At 42.8% G+C, this 14,181-nt stretch overlaps 1 protein-coding gene across 2 annotated transcripts in view; it reads right to left on the reverse strand.

The window, feature by feature from the left end:
* TNFRSF19 (TNF receptor superfamily member 19) overlaps positions 1 to 14,181 on the reverse strand; it is a 112,420-nt gene that overhangs the window by 81,363 nt on the left and 16,876 nt on the right. For both annotated transcript variants that reach the window (XM_066380997.1, XM_066380999.1), the window contains exons 2-3: positions 2,305 to 2,407; positions 110 to 220 (exon numbers count right to left, since the gene is read on the reverse strand). In XM_066380997.1, coding sequence (XP_066237094.1) covers positions 110 to 220; positions 2,305 to 2,373 — 180 coding nt within the window. In that variant the 5' untranslated portion in view covers positions 2,374 to 2,407. The remainder of the gene's footprint in view (positions 1 to 109; positions 221 to 2,304; positions 2,408 to 14,181) is intronic.

Genomic DNA, 14,181 nt, shown 5'->3' on the forward strand with positions numbered 1-14,181 from the left:
GAATCCTGTCATTGTGTCCAAATCTTCACTAGTAATTAACTAAAAGAATTTAGCTAAAAAGAATGTATTTAAAAAACACAGATCTACAATCTTACCATGCAGACCATACCTTAGACAACTCCATGCCAGGCCCACATTGCTTGCAGAGAACACAATTTCCAGACCGAGCCCTGAATTCTTGTTGTCTACAGTCCCCTGTTTCACAAATCACTTTACATACCTGAAAAAAAAGTTTCATAAAACATTATATTAAAAAAAGTTTAAAAAAAGAAAAAAAAAGTTAATTGCATTTTTTGCAAGAAAGAAACAATATCATCAGTGTAATTCCCATAATCACTGAATGTAAACATTAAGCTAGAGTGAGGCCAATTTAATTTTCACTTTAGGAAGTCAGTGGAACAAATAAATCAATACGCCTAATTCTTCTCTGTATTCCTTGAATGAGATCTCCTTTTCTCTTGGAATCAACTGCTACCTTCCTCTGATACATTTCTGAGGACCCGAGGTAGAACACTACTTAGGAGATGCTCTATTTTCTAAGAGGCTATATAAAAGAATAGTTATGCAGAGACCCAAGGTCCTTTTGCAATCTGAAAAATTCTGATTTCCAAAACTATACTTTCCTATCATCAAGAAATATCAGCACATTTAAGGATAATCAATTGAATAAATAAATAAATGAAATAAATTGGTAAAGCTACAGGCACTTTGCTATTACCCTTTAGGTATATATGCCACCCAGTTTTGATGTAGAAGTTTCAACCTTTCTCAGGCGAACTGTATTTTTTTAGAAATTATCTTTCAAAAACTTCTGACAAGCACGTGATCAGTAAATTCTGGACTATGATGAAGATGACAGTAGGAGCTATACTCCCTGAACGATTCAAAGTAAAGTGCTATGTAAATATGAACTTACATTCTTACTGATTACCATTTAACAATTTAAATGGGACCTAATATTATACTTTGCTTCACAGTATAGGACTTAAATGGAAAGATGATCTAGTTTGGCAAAAACAAAAGTTGTATCTCATTTTCCAAAATATTTCTTATTTTATATAAAAACAGTAAAGTCACTTTATATACTATCATCCTACAAAAATGTGTTAATCTGCTTAACACTATTTTGTAAAAACTGTTGGTAATAACAATTTCAGGTTGGGGACAACATTCCATTCAACCTTTTATCAAGAGCAGGAATGCCCTCAATGACCTTCCTGACTATGCTTTTGTTTCCTGAGATGAAAGCTGAAAACCTTAGGAAGCACTGGGAGAACAGACTGCTGGCATGGATCAAGTCTGTCACACAGAGGTGCACACAAAATTGGTTTTGGTGATTTTAATTATTAGCAATTATTCAGTACAAACTACCTGCACCTTGAATCAGAAATCCCTATAACGATGTCCCCCAGCCTCTTTCTATAAAATCAAAGCCTGAACCTCCAATGTGGGCAAGAGGGAGAGGTCAAGAGGGAATTTAAGACTAGAACATGACTTGGTGCTAAAGGTCTAATAATCTCCTGTCTCTCTGAACTGCCCTTGACTACCAGTCTTAGAGGAGTTTGATTTTATTTAACAGAGGTGGGAGATTCCCTCTCACCGCAAAGAGACTGTAATGGCTTTGAAAATGACACTCCCCAACCTCCCTCCTAAACCTGCATTCCGATGTATAACAACCGCAACTGCAAGGAAGCTTGCCTCGCATTGCCTGCATCCCAGTCCGCAAATGGACCCCATTTCCTCTTACTTTGTCTTCCAAGAAGACTCTGGATACTGCCTTCAGTGTAAGTTCTTTTCATAGCTGTAGATCATGAGTATATCTTCAAACTAAACAAGGTGAACAGTTTCACAGATCTTTCTGTCAAGCTTTCAATCATGAAAATTCTCCATCTGTCTTTAAATGCTTTTTGGAGCCAAGGCTATAAATAAGTATATAAAAATAACAGAACTAAGAAAAATCAATTCTAAATACTCCACAAATTCTGTGAGTCCTGGTTCCAAATTAGACTCTGTCTTTCTAGGATCTAGGCTGTGCTGTGGGGATACCGATAAACCCAAGGTACTAACTGTCAAGGGGCTGCAGGAAATGCTGTGATTTTGACTTCATCTAAGTTTAAATACAATAATTTTAACAATGTTACAAATGTCCAGACTCAGAAGCAATTTTTAATTTGTTAATGAAATGTAAAAATATAAAATGCAACTTGAAAAAAATTTAAAATATGGAATCAGACATAGAAAATAGTTTGGTAGCACTGTTAAGAATTCTTTCATCATATTCTTATGAAAGTAGAATTGACTTACCAAATAGGCTAGTAAAATTACAATGGTGAAAAATGTTTTGTCTTGTTCTGGTAGTGCTTTTAAAGCCATGGTTCTTATCGAGTGTATTTATTGTTGAAGAGTTCTAAAAGATAAGAACAGTTGACACAATAACAATTAGTGACTGTGCTCTGTATTTACCATATAATGTTTACTATTTGCTTATACATACTAGATGACAGTAGTATTTATATTTTAAAAAGAATCACTATTAGAAAGATATAATAGGCATAGAATATATAATGTTTAAAAATTTAAGTTATGTGAGTTGATGCTTTGTCTACGAACATACCATATGCAAAACTCCCTCTGATTTTGAATTCCCAGGTCTTTATTTTCTACTCAACTCCAGTGGTGGGATTCAGCTGGTTTGCAACGGTTTGGCATAACCAGTACCCTAATCATTTGTTGAGTTCAGCAAAACAGTTGTTAAATGGCACTCGTAATCTGAGTTTTCTCTAAAGTGAGTGCCTGGGCAGCCGTCCAATGTAGAAATCACAAGTTTACATTCCTTACTCTTTAACATTCATCTGTGCAACAGCTTATTGTAAGCTTCCATAGTAATGTTCATTCTGTCCATAGGTGAAAAAAATGGCAAGTGAAGACACCAATCAAGAAACAGTATGGGGTCCTGGCCGATTGGCTCAGTGGTAGAGTGTCAGCCTGGCTTGTGGATGTCCCAGGTTCAATTCCCGACCAGGACATACAGGAGAAGTGCCCATCTGCTTCTTCACCACCACCCCCTCGCTTTTCTCTCTTTCTTCCCTTCCCCTCCTGCAGCCAGGGCTCGAATGAAGCAAGTTGGCCCCAGATGCTGAGAATGGCTCAATGGACTCCATAGGCTCCACCTCAGGCACTAAAAAAAAAAAAAAAAAAAAAAAAAAATGGCTCCAGTTGCAATGGAGCAAGGGCCCCAGATGGGCAGAGCATTGCCTCTAGTGGGCTTGCCAGGCAGATTCTGGTCAGGGCCCATTCGGAGTCTGTCTCTGTCTTCCCTCCTCTCACTAAAAAAAATTAATTAAAAAAACCCACCAATATGGAACTATCTTAAATAAGTTTTATTGTTTTGTCAGGTATTATTAAATATTTTTTCATTAATATTTTAAAACTCTTTCTTATAACATAATCTAGTTTTGTGTACCTCTTTTATTGTTCTTATTTAAGTATTAAATGCATGAAATAACAAACTACCATATTTTTTGTTCCATAAGATGCACTTGACCATAAGATGCACCTAGGGTTTTATGAAGGAAAATAAAAATAAACAAATTCTGAACCAAACGCTGTGTTAAAATATTTAATAAAATATACCACAATAATATTTCAACAATGTAAACTCAACAGCAGTATTAACAACCATTAGCACTGTTATTAACAAATGAGAAGAGATTTTTTTTTTTTTTTTTTTTTTTTTTTTTCCATTTTTCTGAAGCTGGAAACGGGGAGAGAAAGTCAGACAGACTCCCGCATGCGCCCGACCGGGATCCACCCGGCACGCCCCCACCAGGGGGCGACGCTCTGCCCACCAGGGGGTGATGCTCTGCCCATCCTGGGCGTCGCCATGTTACGACCAGAGCCACTCTAGCGCCTGAGGCAGAGGCCACAGAGCCATCCCCAGCGCCCGGGCCATTTTTGCTCCATTGGAGCCTTGGCTGCGGGAGGGGAAGAGAGAGACAGAGAGGAAAGCGCGGCGGAGGGGTGGAGAAGCAAATGGGCGCTTCTCCTGTGTGCCCTGGCCGGGAATCGAACCCGGGTCCTCCGCACGCGCTAGGCCGACGCTCTACCGCTGAGCCAACCGGCCAGGGCTGAGAAGAGATTTTAATGTTCAAATACTCTTCTAGTTGTCCGGGAACCCCAGGAACTCATCACCGTTAGTGTCAGAATTTAAGAAGCTCAGTTGCTCACCACAATCAATATCACTTTCTTCGCTATTTTCATATGTTAGCATCTTCAGTACCATAAGGCATTGCTAATGCCACAGTTTTGAATGACTGTACCACGGTTTCATTCTTCACTGACTGCCATGATGTTTCACCCATTCACAAACTTGAGTGATGGTGGGTCTCTTCATTCATCCAGTTGGTGTCAGATCATGATCACCAGCAGCCATCCATTTGTTCCACTCTTCTCACATACAGACTTTAAATGGTTTGTTGATGGAAACGTCAAGAGGTTGCAACTGGCTGGTAAGACTCCCAGGAGTTTTCACTTTTTTTTTTTTTTTTTTTTGTTTTTTTTTTTTTGTTTTTTTTTTTTTTGTTTTTTTTTTTCATTTTTCTGAAGCTGGAAACGGGGAGAGACAGTCGGACAGACTCCCGCATGCGCCCAACCGGGATCCACCCGGCACGCCCACCATGGGGCAACGCTCTGCCCACCAGGGGGCGATGCTCTGCCCATCCTGGGCGTCGCCATATTGCGACCAGAGCCACTCTAGCGCCTGGGGCAGAGGCCAAGGAGCCATCCCCAGCGCCCGGGCCATCTTTGCTCCAATGGAGCCTTGGCTGCGGGAGGGGAAGAGAGAGACAGAGAGGAAAGCGCGGCGGAGGGGTGGAGAAGCAAATGGGCGCTTCTCCTGTGTGCCCTGGCCGGGAATCGAACCCGGGTCCTCCGCACGCTAGGCCGACGCTCTACCGCTGAGCCAACCGGCCAGGGCCCCAGGAGTTTTCACTTTTTAAAGTTGATTTTGTTTGTTTGTTTCGCTAATATGTGCTCTAAACTGGTCAAGCACTAATCGGGCAGATTTTTGGACGATTTGGACCAAACTTTTTCAATCCACTCTCTCATTCCATTTTCATCCATCCATCCTTTCTCATGAACGTGCACAACAACTCCTCGTAGGATCACTTCTTTTGGCATGATTTTCCTTTTGAATATTAACATCGGTGGCAGTTTCGTGCCACCTGCACAGCAGGACAACACAACTTGTAATGGGTTTTCTCATGTCCTGACGTTTTCACGGTTATGGTTTTGGCACCTTTCAGATCAAATGTCCTGTTAAATGGCACATCAAAGGTTAGCGGGACTTCGTCCATGTTCCCAATCTGGCCAATTTCAAAATCATTTTTCTTCCTAGCATCAATTACAAATTTGTGAAAAGACAGAATCTTTGACTCATATTCTTTTGGCATGTTTTGTGCAATTCTAGTTTTGGTACACATGGCAAGGCCACATCACTTCATAACTCTGTAGCACCGTGATGGTGATCCAGTAAAATCCTGAATGCCTTTCTCTACAGCTATGCCTTTGGCTTCATATATTATAATTTTTGTAGAGATTGAGAAACTATTATTCCTGTGATGTGTGATCCATTCTTTCATGTCCACGTGTAACTCTGGCCACTTTATAGCATGCCCATGAAGAGCATGCATACATTTATCTGCTTTTTGCAGCTGATCCTCCTGTTTTATCCACTCCCTTATCATTTTTTCAGTAGGAGGTGGCCCAAAATGTCTCACTGCTGCTCTGTTTCCATGTTTCTTAGCATATTTTACTATCTTCAGTTTAAAAGGAATTTTATACGCTAGCCTTTTCTCCTTTGACATTTGTGTAGGTAGCAAAAGATTGTGGTATTTTTCTGCAAGAAAATACAGTAATATCACACTATTATGGAGTTGATCTACTACAGATGCACTGTTATGCAGGTGGACTAGCTGCTGACACACTGTTATGGGGGACACCATTAGAGTTATACCCTCATAGGGGACACGTTATGGAAGGATACTTTCTTAGACTCCATTCACATGACTGTATTTTGTTTCCACAGTCAATGGGTCTTGAAAAAAATGGATGCAACACAGACGTCATCAGTGGGTTTTTTTCAGATTTTCAAGGATATGGTCGTGTGAGTGGACCCTTAGGGGCGCATCAGCAGATCCTGTTCCCAGACCCAAACATTAATATACAGAGCACCAAATACAGACCGGGGAGGGAGGATATATGAGGGGTTCTGGTCAGCGGCTGGGGGTTAGGTGAGGCGGTTAATGTCAGAAGCTAAGGAGGGGGGTTAGGTGAGGGGTTTACGTCAACGGCTCGACACCAGGTGTTGGCAAGTTGTAGCACCAATCCGGCAAGGTCCGGACCAGCAGCTGCAGAGGGAACCTGAAACACAGCAGTGGGCTTGGGGAGTGCAGTCTATAGTTTCGTCCTATTTTTTCATCTACGAGCATGATTTTTTTTAAATTTATGGTACATGCATGAGGCCTGTGTCCCAGAATTATGCTTTTTAGGAAAATGGGTGTTGGTACTCGCATACTAGGCTTACTTGCACATTGCCCCCTGAAAGACTGGCACCTGTGACTGGGCGATGGCAGTCAGGCCAGTTGCAGGTGTGCAGGTGCAGATTCACCGGGGAGCGTGGTGAGTTAAGTGAAACGAGCCTTTGAGGACGGCGGTTCCTCACGATCGGGATGCTCCCCTGAGCCTAGTGTGCGGGTACTCAGACCCATTTTCTTACAAATTGGTGTTGGTTTGCTTTAAAGATGAAATCTACTAAAAAATGACTGGTCTTTCCATTAGTCCACAGCAGGGGGCATTCCAAATTGGGATGCCCCCGTGTACATTGGCCCTCCATACCGCTGGAAACGAGGCCGCTGATTCTTACCACTTTGTTATTTGTGCCCTATATGCCCGCAAGCAGTTTTATCATGCTCGCTGTACAGCTGTGCACATTACTGCGCACCCTGCAAGCCTGAGGGGCTGCTCTGTGGCTGCTATAGAACGCTTCCAGAAGAGGTATGGTAAGTGTCAGCAGTTCCTAGTAGTACAGAGGACCAATGACACAAGGGGTGACTTAAAATGGACCAAAATGTGGGGTTTTGGTCCATTTCCTTGGGGCATCCCGATTTGAGATACCCCGCCATATGAAACCTCCTGGATTGCTCATAAACGGTACCTTTCCCATGTTCCCATGGCACACGCACAGGCTCTGGTCCACTCAGCACTTTATGCCAGGCTATACATGGCATAAGGCCCTGTATCAGACACAGCTCCAGTATTTGGAGGGAACGGCAGCATCCCCGGTACCACTGTGGTCTGCGGCATGCGCAGGCATCCGGTCTAATTGAATGGCTGGGCTCAGGAGCACAATTTAGCTGCGAAGATGCAGCGTGAAACACCCCGAAACAGTGAGTGTTTATGGGCGATGTAGGGGATAGTAAATCTGCTGGCCCTGAAGTATTTTAGACTCCAGGACCCGCCATTCAGGTTGTTGCTCTTCTTTAATTCAGGATACCCTCCTGCTGCTGCACTAGGGAAAGTCCAGTTATTTTTTATTCTAATGTCACCACATAGGTAAACTACCTGGATTCCAGCTGGAATAAACTGATGCAGATGAGCAGCACAGCCTGCTCCCTCTGCTGCTGCTTTGTCTGTGCTCTCACTGGCTTCCTTGCTCACTGCACGTGCCTCGCACCTTTGATCCCTCTCCTATGTGCCAGCCAGTCAGCCAATGAAATGCTATTAGGCTGGCAACAAGTGACGTCAGCACTTCACACACAGCTCCAGGAGCTGCAGCGCAGCCCTCCACCGCTGCAGCGCACCTCTCACGTCTGCTCTCAATGATGCCAGATGAATGCGCCCACACAACGTCGCTCACCTTCGCTCCTGCTCTGCATGCAACTGTGGACACCGGAATAAGGAGATTGCTCAGCAGATGCTGGGGTTCTGCACGCCATCATGGCAGGTATGATTATGCTCCCACTGGTGCTCATTCTACATACGTTTACCAGAGCAGCGCATAAGATGCTGCATAAGATGCACGGGCATTTTCCCCTCCACTTTTGGGGGGGGGGGCGGGGGAGTGCGTCTTATGGAGCCAAAAATACGGTACCTTTTGGTGTATTGTTTTTTTAATACTTAAAACAGTTATTAGGGAGAGAACTAGTTGTTAAATTATTTGAATCCCACCACTGCCCAAGTCTCTGTAGTGTCCAATCTACTTCATTCAGTAGAGAATTACATTTGAAATATGACTATGTAAACCTTCCATTCTATGGATGGGACTAGTGCCAAGAGGATAATAATAGTGATAAAATAACAGCAACCTGCTAAGTATCATGTGCCACGCACTATTTTTAGCATGTTAACTCAACTAATCTTTACAACTATCCTAGAAGGTAGATACTGTTGCTATCCCAGTTTAGAAAGGGGAAACTGAGGCTGAGAGAGAGCTGAGTCACATGCCCAAGGTCACATTGCTGGCAAGAGGCAGAGCTGAATACAAACCCAGGTGGGTTGCCTCCAGTGTCGCTATGTCACTATTCCCCGCATAACAATCTTTTTTAGATCTTGGAACTTCAGCTCCACTTAGAAAAAAATACAGCTAACATTTGGCATTTTTTCCCCAAACCAGTTCAGTATATATTATATATTAGCAGAAAAAAATATGCATTCATTTAAAAACATCTAAAAAAATCATTTGCAAGTGATGAAATTGGAGGCACTAATCTGACATTTCAATTAAAGATCATCCAAGCTTCTTTGTCTTCACCAGAAATTATTTAAAGTGTAGAAACAAATCTGGTTGTTTATTACACCAGACAATGGCATGAGATAGACATTTTTTAAGTGAAGACTTCTCTGGGAGCTCCACCTATCCGGTAGTGAAACAGTGTTCTCTTTAGAGCTGAATCTTCCAAAACTAAGAGACCCAGAGCAAATAATTTGACTACTTTAAAAAAAACCAGAGCAGAGAACCAGAACTGTGGGCAAAATAGCTCAAGAAAAACAATAACAATAATAATAGAAGAAGCAGAGTTGGCCACACTGCTGTGTCGACTGCTAGCCACATGGCCAACCCGGAGTGCACCTGAGCACAGCCCAGACATCTATAACACACACGGTCATTTCAGCACCTGCACAGGTCAAATGCTCAGGGCAATAAAAATATTAGTTTTAAGTTTGTTGAATGAATGACCCATTTGTAGTAAATTCAATCAGCTTTTACTGCTTTTCCACTTCTTGGTTGTAGCCTTTTTCTCCCCTTGCATATCTCAGAATCATCCAGCAATTACCCAACCGTACAACTCACTGCCTGTGCAGACACAGGGTTGGGGTCAGAAGATAAAGTCACATTTTATGAAAGGTATGCTGCTAGTTATCTTTCTCAACATGGTCCTAAATGTGCTAATTTTTAAAAGTATAAAACATCAGGCCCTAGCCGGTTGGCTCAGCAGTAGAGCATCAGCCGGGCGTGTGGAAGTCCTGGGTTCAATTACTGGCCAGGGCACACATCTGCTTCTCCACCCTTCTTCCTCTCCTTTCTCTCTACCTCTCTCTTCCTCTCCCACAGCCAAGGCTTCATTGGAGCAAAGTTGGCCTGCGCTCTGAGGATGGCTCCATGGCTTCCACCTCAGGCACTAGAATGGCTCCAGTTGCAATGGAGCAATGCCCCAGAAGGGCAGAGCATCACCCCCTGGTTGGCATACCATGTGGATCCCGGTCAGGTGCATGCGGGAGTCTGTCTCTCTGCCTCCCTGCTTCTCACTTCAGAAAAATACAAAAAAGCCTGACCTGTGGTGGTACAGTGGATAAAGCGTCAACCTGGAATGCTGAGGTTCAAAAGCTTGCAGTTTCCTGGTCAAGGCACATATGGGAGTTGATGCTTCCTGTTCCTCCCTCCCTTCTCTCTCTCTCTCTCTTTCTCTCTGTCTCTCTCTCTTCTCACTAAAATAAATTAATTTTAAAAAAGGTATAAACATCAAATCTATATGGAATTAAACTAATATGAAAAAAGAGGGTATAAATACCAGAGCATTTACAAAAGATTTGAGAAAAAAGAGATTTGAGTTGGTGCATACAATAATTGAGCAACTAGTTTGGACAGAGTGCTCTCAAGGGAGTAATAATGACCCCCTGTACTAGTGACTTGAGGAAGATAGACAAATACTGTAGCATATTCTTATAAAGGCAATTACTGACATGCACAAGTTAGAAGTCATGGCAATATGATCTGACTCCATAAGATATACTTCAGGGGTCGGGAACCTATGGCTCGCAAGCCAGATGTGGCTCTTTTGATGGCTGCATCTGGCTCACAGACAAATCTTTAATAAAACAAATAATAATGTTAAAAATATAAAACATTCTCATGTGTTACAATCCATTCATTTCCTACCACTCATGTTCATGGTTGCAGGTGGCTGGAGCCAATCACAGCTGTCCTGCGGGACAACACCAAATTTTTATTGGATAATGCATAACGTACCCGGGTCATTATATGCCTCTCATGGAATTACATTTTAAAATATGTGGCGTTCATGGGTCTCTCAGCCAAAAAGGTTCCCGACCCCTGATATATACTTAATTTATGTCAAGCCTGACCAGGCAGTGGCACAGTAGATGGAGCATTAGACTGGGATGTGGAGAACCCAGGTTCGAGACCCCAAGGTCGCCAGTTTGAGCGCGGGCTCATCTGGTTTGAGCAAGGCTCACCAGCTTGAGCCCAAGGTCGCTGGCTCAATCAAGGGTTCACTTGGTCTGCTGTAGCCCCTCAGTCAAGGCACATATGAGAAATAATCAATGAACAACTAAGGAGCCGCAATGAAGAATTGATGTTTCTCATCTCTCTCCCTTCCTGTCTGTCTGTTCCTATCTGTCCCTCTCTCTGACTCTGTCTCTGCCACAAAAAAAAAAAAAAAAATTATGTCAAAATAATATCAATATTAGGTTCATACTGTGGCATTGTGGGCGAATTCCTCCCCTTTCTTTCCTAAAAATTCTTTATATTGTTAGTATTTCATTAATAATGAAAAAAATATGTGTAATAATTTTAGGGCCAAAAGCTAAGTGACATGGTCCTCCTTGAACAGTTTATGAAAGAGGTGACAAGAGAAAAACCATACACAACCTACCAAAGGAAGAAGAAAATTAAATAAAGTACTGTGAATTTTTGTACCACAGAGTTTTTTCAATTTTTTATTGAATTTATTGGGGGTGACACTAGGTTATAAATTATATAGGTTCCAGGTGTATAACTCTGTAATGCATCATCTGCATATTGTACCGTGTGCTCACCACCCCAAGTCAAGTCTCCCTGCATCACCCTTTGTCCCCCTCTCTACCCTCCTCTACCTCCCTACTCCTTTCCCTCTTGTAACAGCCATACTGTTGTGTCTAAGAGGGGGTTTTCTGTGTGTTTTTTTGCTTAATCCCTTCACATTTTTCTCCCAGCCCTCCAACCCTCACCCTCTCTGACAACTGTCAGTCTGTTCTCTATCTATGAGTCTGTTTCTATTTTGTTTGTTAATTTATTTTGCTCATTAGATTCCACATATAAATGAAATCATATGGTACTTGTCTTTCTTTGGCTTATTTCACTTAACATAGTGCTCTCCGGGTCTATCCATGCTGTCACACAAAAGGTAAGATTTCCTTCTTTTTTACAGATGAGTAGTATTCCATTGTGTAAACGTACTGCAGGTTTTTTATGCACTTGTCTACTGATGGGCACTTGGGCTGCTTCCAAATCTTAGCTAATGTAAATAATGCTGCAATGAACATAGGGGCGCATATATTCTTTCAAACTAGTGTTTGGGGTTTCTTTGGACATATTCCCAGAAGCAGAATTGCTAGGTCATAAAACAGTCCAAAACATAGCAAAATCTCAGACATTTCTCGTAGCAATATTTTCTCTGATATATCACTTGGCCAAGGGAAACAAAAGAAAAACAAACAGCCTGACCAGGTGGTGGCGCAGTAGATAGAGCATCGGACTGGGATGCAGAGGACCTAGGTTCAAAACCCCGAGATCGATAGCTTGAGCACAGGTTCATCCAGCTTGAGGGCAGGCTCACCAGCTTGAGTGTAGGGTCATTGGCTTGAGCGTGGGATCATAGACATGACCCCATGGTGGCTGGCTTGAGCCCAAAGTTGTTGAGGGCAGGCTCACCAGCTTGAGTGCGAGGTCACTGGCTTGAGCGTGGGATCATAGACATGATCCCATGGTGGCTGGCTTGAGCCCAAGGTTGTTGGCTTGAGCAAGGAGTCACTCACTCTGCTGTAGCCCCCAGGTCAAGGCACATATGAGAAAGCAATAGATGAACAACTGAGGTGCTGCAACAAAGAGCTGATGCTTCTCATCTCTCCCTTCCTGTCTGTCTGTCCCTCTCTCTCCTTATGTCAGACACATACACATAATACACACACACACACAGAAAAAGAGACACATAAGACGACATCAGACTAAAAGGTTTTTGTACAACAAAGGAAACCATCAACAAAATTAAAAGACAACCCACTGAATGGGAGAATATATTTGCCAATACATCTGATAAGGGTTTAATATTCAAAATTCATAAGGAACTTACAAAACCCAACACCAAAAAGGCAAACAATCCAACTAAGCAATGGGCAAAGGACTTGAACAGACATTTCTCCAAAAAAGACATGTAGATGGCCAATAAACTTATGAAAAGATGCTCTCAACATCACTGATCATCAGGTAAATGCAAATTAAAGCCACAATATCACCTTACACCTGTCAGAATGGCGCTCATCAATAAATTAACAAACAAGTGCTAGTGAGGGTGTGGAGAAAAGGGAACCCTCGTGTACTGTTGAAGGAAATGTAGATAGTGCAGCCACTGTGGAAAGCAGAATGGAATTACCTTAAAGAGATGTTTTTTAGATGATAGGGTAGAAAAAAATTAATGGATCCATTCCCCATGTGCTGAATTGTATTTTCTCTCAATACACATGTTAAATTGAACAGTCTGAACAGAAAATATGAAAGTAGCATTGCCTTGCCTAAATTTCCAGGGGTTACGTGTAGGTTTATCCCCACAAATTCTCTTCTAAACTCTTTAGCGTGGCCCCTGTGCCCTTCACAATTTCACCCACTGGCCTACCAGTTTCACCACTGGTCAGTCCTCTTATTGCCCATCCAGCCCAGCCCTACCCCCATACTCATGTTTCTCCTGAGTACCTGTGATCTTGCCCTTGCACACAGGCTGTTACCTTGACCAGGAGGGTCTTCCTCCTAATCTCTCTACAAGAATCGGTTCAATTATTATCCTGCTGACTGCTGTCCATAACCCAGCACAGAGAAAAGAGTTGCTCCCCTTGGCCCTATAGCCCCTTCCACATTCACATACAGTATCTATCATGTTGCACAGCAATTATGCTCATATGTGTCTCAGTTTACTCACCATGTTGTGTTCTCCTTAAAATAGAAACCACATCTTATTCCTCTTTGTATTCTCAGTGTCTAGCATGGTCCCCAGTGCATAAAGGTTCTCAATGAATGCTTGGGAATCAAGTGAATAAAGAAGCACAGCCCTGGCCGGTAGGCTCAGCGGTAGAGCGTCGGCCTGGCATGCAGAAGTCCCGGGTTCGATTCCCGGCCAGGGCACACAGGAGAAGCGCCCATCTGCTTCTCCACCCCTCCCCCTCTCCTTCCTCTCTGTCTCTTCCCCTCCCGCAGCGAGGCTCCATTGGAGCAAAGATGGCCCGGGCGCTGGGGATGGCTCTGTGGCCTCTGCCCCAGGTGCTAGAGTGGCTCTGGTAGCAACAGAGCGACGCCCCAGAGGGGCAGAGCATCGCCCCCTGGTGGGCAGAGCATTGCCCCCCCCCCCCCGGTGGGTGTGCCGGGTGGATCCAGGTTGGGCGCATGAGGGAGTCTGTCTATCTCTCCCTGTTTCCAGCTTCAGAAAAATAAAAAAATTAAATTAAATTAAAAAATTAAAAAAAAAAGAAGCACAAAACAAGGAAGAATATATTGTGGGAAACAAGTGAGGTTGGTTGCACATAACAGACCTAATTCTTCTGTGGTGAATAAAATAAACATTCTAATATATGTAAACATTCATATATATATAATCTTATTACATCTTCAAGGCATTAAATAATAGAGTAATATATTTT

Source organism: Saccopteryx leptura, chromosome 4 (assembly GCF_036850995.1).
Source record: "Saccopteryx leptura isolate mSacLep1 chromosome 4, mSacLep1_pri_phased_curated, whole genome shotgun sequence".
NCBI lineage: Eukaryota > Metazoa > Chordata > Mammalia > Chiroptera > Emballonuridae > Saccopteryx > Saccopteryx leptura.